Source organism: Poecilia reticulata, linkage group LG15, assembly GCF_000633615.1.
Source record: "Poecilia reticulata strain Guanapo linkage group LG15, Guppy_female_1.0+MT, whole genome shotgun sequence".
NCBI classification, from domain to species: domain Eukaryota; kingdom Metazoa; phylum Chordata; class Actinopteri; order Cyprinodontiformes; family Poeciliidae; genus Poecilia; species Poecilia reticulata.
Genome location: NC_024345.1, coordinates 30,317,363 through 30,323,651, shown reverse-complemented (window position 1 = coordinate 30,323,651; position 6,289 = coordinate 30,317,363). Strand labels below are relative to the sequence as shown.

General features: G+C 49.1%; 1 protein-coding gene across 2 annotated transcripts in view; it reads left to right on the top strand.

Annotated features, from left to right (window-relative positions):
• The first annotated feature begins 1,457 nt into the window (after positions 1 to 1,457).
• Positions 1,458 to 6,289, top strand: part of tjap1 (tight junction associated protein 1 (peripheral)) — a 19,382-nt gene continuing 14,550 nt past the window's right edge. The window contains exons 1-2 of one of the 2 annotated variants that reach the window (XM_008430504.2): positions 1,458 to 2,114; positions 4,664 to 4,815. In XM_008430504.2, the coding sequence (XP_008428726.1) occupies positions 2,078 to 2,114; positions 4,664 to 4,815 (189 nt within the window). In that variant the 5' untranslated portion in view covers positions 1,458 to 2,077. The remainder of the gene's footprint in view (positions 2,115 to 4,663; positions 4,816 to 6,289) is intronic. The other variant, XM_008430506.2, reaches the window with a different exon arrangement.

Sequence of the window (6,289 nt, the reverse complement as noted above, 5' to 3'; positions counted from 1 at the left end):
CAGTGATTCATAAACTATCAGGATTTACAGTCTGTCCTCTGAGCTCCAGGTGTAGATCTGGGTGGTGTAGATCTGGTGTCATGTAGATCTGGGTGATGTAGATCTGGGTGGTGTAGATCTGGTGTCATGTAGATCTGGGTGGTGTAGATCTGGGTGATCTGGGTGATAAAGATAAAATCCTGGATGAGTTTCTCTGATCTGAGTCATCAGTTCTGATCCTGGAGATTCTTCAGGTGACAGAAGGCCGACTTTGTGACCGTCTGTGTGTGGCTCTGAAGGTTCAGGTCAGAGGTCAGAGGTCATCACTACTCCCAGGTTTTGGGCTGATCACTGGTTTTAGATGTAATAACTGAAGCTGTGCATTGATTCTAGATCTGTAGCGTTAGATCTGTAACTCTAGATCTGTAACTCTAGATCTGTAACTCTAGATCTGTAACTAGATCTATAACTAGATCTATAACTAGATCTGTAACTCTTTAGGTCCAATAATAACTTCAGTTTTATCCTCACATTGATCTGTTCTCAGCATCTGTTCAGTGATTGGATGGGGTCAAAGGTCACCTGGTGACATCGTAATGTAGAGCTGTGTATCATCCAAAGGTCAGAGGTCGGCCTGTAGTTCAGTGGTTTGATAGCTGCTGTTTCCAAAGGGAAAACACCTGAAGAGTTACTATTTGGATCAGATGGACTTTCTTAAAGGAATGTGAGGGTCGGAACCGCAGCTTCACTGACTCATCATTTCTTCTAGGGTTTTATAGTGAAGCAGCTGAAAGTGGGTCATTTTTCCTGCATGTTTTGTTTGGGCCCAGCTTTGGTTCTGGCTTTGGAGCCGATGTGCAGATTAATCCTCTGATCTTTTGAATTTTCTCTGAGAAGAAACTGAAAACTTGTTGCAGGCATTAGATGGGAGTTCAGGTGGTAACGTCATAGGAGGGTTTGTGAGCCTGTCACCAGTAGCACATAAAGCTCGAGCTTTAATGGTTTTGTTTATGACATCTGCAAAGAAAGCCTTGAGTGATAGTTACGTAGACTTTCCTTGTAGATGTCATAATAAACGTGAAGTTGAGTTTTACGCCATCTCCGTTCGGCCCTACAGCAGAGTTGTCTAGCAGATTGAACTGTTTGTGCTTTTCTCCATGGAGATTTCTTCCTACCAGACACAACCTTCACTTTAATGGGGGCAGTGAAATCAGTGATTTCTGAAACTTTAGACTGAAAATCATCCACCAACTTATCTACATCATTACAGCTTGAGGTGAGGAAGAGGAGCAGATTTGATGAAATGTTTCTGCTGTTTCCTGTGAGACGTTTTGTGATGGTAGCTGTTTGTCCAAGTGGGTTAACGGATAAAGAACTTTCAAAGATAACAGGAAGTGATGCAACAGGCGACATCAGTTACAGAGACATTGGAAATATTCACACCCTGACTGATAACCAGGTCCAGTGTGTGTCCCTGAGTGTGTGTTGCTTGTTTGACATGTTGTGTTAAACCAAAACTCTCTAATATATTACAGAGCTTTTTATCCCCTCGGTCTTCAGGTTGTCAACATGAATGTTGAAATCACCGACAATTATTAAACAATCATAATCAATGCATTTGAGAGATGGAAGCTCATGCAAGTCCGTAAAGAAATTTTCCACATATGTTGGAGTTTTGTAGAAAGTTGGTGTCAAAGTTCGTTTGTGGCCTTTTACCTCAATTCCAAGATATTCAAAACACGTAAAATAACCCAAAGAGATTTTACTACAATTTATGGTATTCTTAAATATTGAAGCCACGCCTCCTCCTAAAAGCTTCATTTAGTATTTGCCACATGCAGCAATGAATTCTGGGTTATTCACTATGCCAAAGTCTGGATGCGATTTAGCAGAGGGGCGGGGCTTAAGCAGGAAGTGGAGGACTGGGACACACTACAACCTCAAACCCTCTAACAGAAAATCACATGTGATCGGCAGGAAGTGTCGAGCCTTCCTGTCTTGATGCTTCCTGTTACGTGCAGGATGCCGGCCCTCGAGGACCGACTTTGGACACCCCTGGTTTAAAGTGTTGCTCTGTGTTCCAGGTGTTATCCTTTCTATGGATGAAGTCTCTTCTGGAACTATTCACAGCTCAGGTAAGAACCAGAACCCACCTGGAGAACGACCTGGTGAGCGACCTGGAGACCTGGGGAACGACCTGGAGACCTGGGGAACGACCTGGAGAACAACCTGGAGACCTTGGGAACGACCTGGAGAGTGACTCGGATTGAACACGCCTGTGACTCGATGACGAACAGGCAGAATCCTCTTTGGGATTCAGACCCAAGTCTTGACTTTCCTTGAACCAAAAAACGTAACTGACCTCTGACCTCTTGCTGCTAAGCTAGCTGCTACATTACAGGACATTTTCTGCTGGAAGTGTCAAAATAAAAGCTCTTCCTGTTGTGTTCATTTAGAGCAGCGGTTCTTAACCTAGGTTCTATCGAGTCTGTTTCGGCGGAGCCTCATTTAAATGTAAGATTTTAAGGATCTGGCAAGTTTACTTAGTAAAACTTCAAAGAACAATATTCATAGTTAGATTGTTTTGTTACCATAGCAACAATCTGATGCTGTGAGTTTAATCTTTCAGTTTGAGCTGTTTGTTCACAAATACAAATTAATAAACTGGATTATAACTGATTGTTTTCAGGTTGGCCAGTTAATCTCCTCCTCCTCTCCCAGATTAAATCCAACACAGAAGCTGTTAGAGCTGCTGATGTTTTTAGCACCTGTGGTTCACATAGAGCTGTGCAACCAGAGCTAACAGAGTGGATTTAACCTCTTACCCTGATGTGGAGTTCTCCAAAGAAACATAATTCCTCACAAGGGGTTGATGTAAATATCCATACCCGAGTCCAGTTTGAGTGAAAGGCGCGCAGCAAGCAGAGGCAGCGCGAGGCGCCAGCGGAGTGTTGGTCCGTTCTCCTGGCTTCAGATGCATAAACTATAAACTTATCTTTTAGGAATACATCTGCTCCGCCAGTGAAACACTCAGAGCAACAGAGACGCTTGTAATCAGGCTTAAAAAAAAAAAGGATTTTCTTTTTTTTTTTCATGATTATTTTCCTAAAAACATAAACAAGCTTAGCCTGGCGGGGGGGCTAGTAAAGCATGGCGGGCCACCAGGCTTATAATACACTGGTTTCTGTTTTGTTGGAGAAGCAGTGAATATTAAAACGAGTCGCTATGGAAACGGTAGCGACTTGGCAGGTATTATTTGTACCTGTTGCAGGTACAAATAATACCTGCAGGATCAGCTTCAAGTTTTCATCCCCATGAACCGATCTGCCCTGAGCGTTGCTATAAACACGCTCACCCACAGGGGGCAGCGTAGCGATAAGCTGAACCCTGTCTGCCAGTCAGATGACACTTTCTTCAAATCAGACAAAATGGGTGTCAAACGTTTGTGCTACATTTGTGCTGGTTTGTGCAGCAAAATTTTTCGTTTGTGCTGCTATCATTTTAAAGATATAAAGAAATGTTTCTAGAGGTCATCCAAGGTCAACCAGCCTGAGTGTCACTCATCCAACATGGCGCCTTCTAAACAGGCGCCATGTTGGATTCCTTTTAAACAGCGTATTAGAATATAAAGATAATGGAACGCTCAGCGCTTATCAACGGTTTATTTAAATCTCCACTTTAGTCTAAAGATTTATAAATAATTTTCATTCAACAGAGTTTTGGTCTGGATGAAAACAGAAATATCTTTTTTTTCCCAGATATCTGTGGACTGAATAAACATCTTTAATGATTCAGATCCAACTTCTAGATTAAACCTGAAAATGATCTGGAAACAGCTCTGGAAAATAAGCAAAAAACCCAAATCCGAATCATCGGGATCTGGGAAAGATCCCGACCAAAACCAGAAACATGACAACGAACAAAACAAAGAATGTTTTCTGATCCGCTTCATGAAAAACCGCCAGAACCAGAAACATCCAGACATGTAGATATGAAACATGAGTAGAAACGCCTGCAGGAAGATCAGGAAGCAGAAACCCAGGAGTCCTGGCAGACGGGCGAGGGTCACACAGATCGATGCGCCCTAATTGGCTGCTGGTCACGTGACCCAGACAGACTAAATGGAGCGGAAAGTCACGATTACGGCTCTGATCCGCGCAGCAGCACCGTTAACTGGACCGGACCGGATCACCTGAACTGGTCCGGTCCTGACCTTCCTGCCCTCTGGTTCTGTGGTTCTGGATGAGTCCAGTTGTCCTAATCCAAGTTTGTCCCCAGTGAAATGTTCTGGCTGTTCTGACAACCCAGATGATGATGTCACCTGTATGACATCATCACACACCTGCTGATAGCTGAGTGGCTCTGAGTGCCGGCCCGGTCCGGATCGATCCAGCTGCACTTCCTGTTCTGGAAACAAGAGCTGATCGATGATTGGCCTGAGGCCGACACACACACACACACACACACACACACACACACACACACACACACACACACACACACTCTCTCTCTCTCTGACTCAGCTGTGAGGGGCGGGCGAGCATCGACCTGCACTCAGAGGCAGAGCGTTGCCGTGATGATGGGCAGTCGGGTCGGGGCGTCGTGGCGAGCGGTCGGTCGGTCGGCAGGTGAGCGTCGTCGTCCTTTCTCTGACTAGCTGACCTTTGACCCGTTGTCCCGGCAGGACCACAGACCCGACCGGAACCAGCAGGCAGGATGGCGAGTGCCGGCCCGGCCAGGAAGCCGTACCGCAAGGCTCCGCCGCAGCACCGCGAGACGCGCCACGGCCTGACCCCCGCCTCGCCGCCACCCGCCCCGCGGCCCGACTTCAGCCAGGTAACCCCGCCCTCCCAGCGCCGTGAGCAGGCCCCGCCCCCCTCTGACAGCGAGCCCGACGTCTCCAGCCTGTCCAGCCTGGAGCTCTACGTGCCGCCACCGCCGCCCTTCAGGAGCTCCGCCCACCGGCCTGAGCGTCACACAGCCAGTCAGAGCAGGGGAGGTCACCTAGGCTCCGCCCCCTCCAGGAGGCGCTCCCCGGTGCGGCATCGCCCCACCCGGACCCAGTGGGCTCCCCCTGCCCATGCTGCCGCCCCCAAAGGGATCCTGAAGCAGCCGGCCGCCGTGGGGGCGGAGCCAACCTACGACACGCTCAGGAAGTCAAAGTCGGCAGAGCTGCTGGGTGACAGGCGGGGGGGGGCGGAGCATCGAGGGCCGCCCTCGCTGCAGTCGCTGGCCCCGCCCTCCTCCAGCCAGACCGCCTGGAACTGGAGGATACAGGTTCTGGAGGAGAAGGTCCGGTTCTCCAGCTTCCTGGACGAGATCACTTGCCGTGTCTTAAGCCCCGCCCGCCTCGCGCAGCTCGGCAGGCCGCCCGCAGACCTAAGAGGCCCCGCCCACCAGCATGGCCGCCGCCCCGACACCAGCCGACGGTCTGTAGACCGGACCCGGCGCTGGGACGGCTGGGTGGCGTCGATACGGCGACCCGACGGCTGGAACCAGCCTCTGCAGAGGGCGGGGCGCTGTGACATCACACGGGGGGCGGAGCTTAGAAAGGTGACTGAGGTCAGGCAGAGACCCAGACCCCCCCTGTCCAATCTGTCCCTGCTGTCCCACATCAAGGTAGGTCAGAGGTCACTCGGCCTCCTCTTCCTCACGTCCTGCCCTTCATCCTTCCTGCTCTTCCTCAGCATCCGAGGTGTGTTTGTTTTCTCCACCTCGTTGGTCCAGGACTGGACATGATGGTGATAATTATCAGGTTCTGATTCAGCCAGTTCGGTTGGGTTTCTTGGTCCGTTCTCCAGAGGAACCGTTCCTGGGTCGCTCCAGCATTGCTCTCTGATTGGCTGCTGGCCTCTTCTACAGCCTGGTTCCCCGAGCGGGTCGGGTCGGTACCGGCTAATAGTCATGATAGGTGCATGCTGGGAGCTGGATGAACAGAAACAGGTTCACAGGACACTGGAAACCGACTGGTTTCCTGCTGGTTTCATTAAACTGGTTCTAACTGGTTTAGAATGGAATCAGACTGGTTTCAGTTTGCTGGTTTTAACTGGTATGGGTCTTGTTCTGGATGTTTTATGAGGATAACCCCTTCATGGACCAGAACCAGCTGGTTCTGATCATTTCCAGTCTGAAGCAGGATCTCTGGATGGAACCCAGGAAGAAGCATCTCTACGGTTTCTGACAAGGTTCTGGATTTGGGTTTCACTGTGGTTTTTACCAGTTTGGATCATGTTTTAAACTGGTTTCTGATCCCTTTCTTGTCGGGTTCTGGACTGGGATTTAGGTGGCTCTCCAGAACTGGATTGCATTG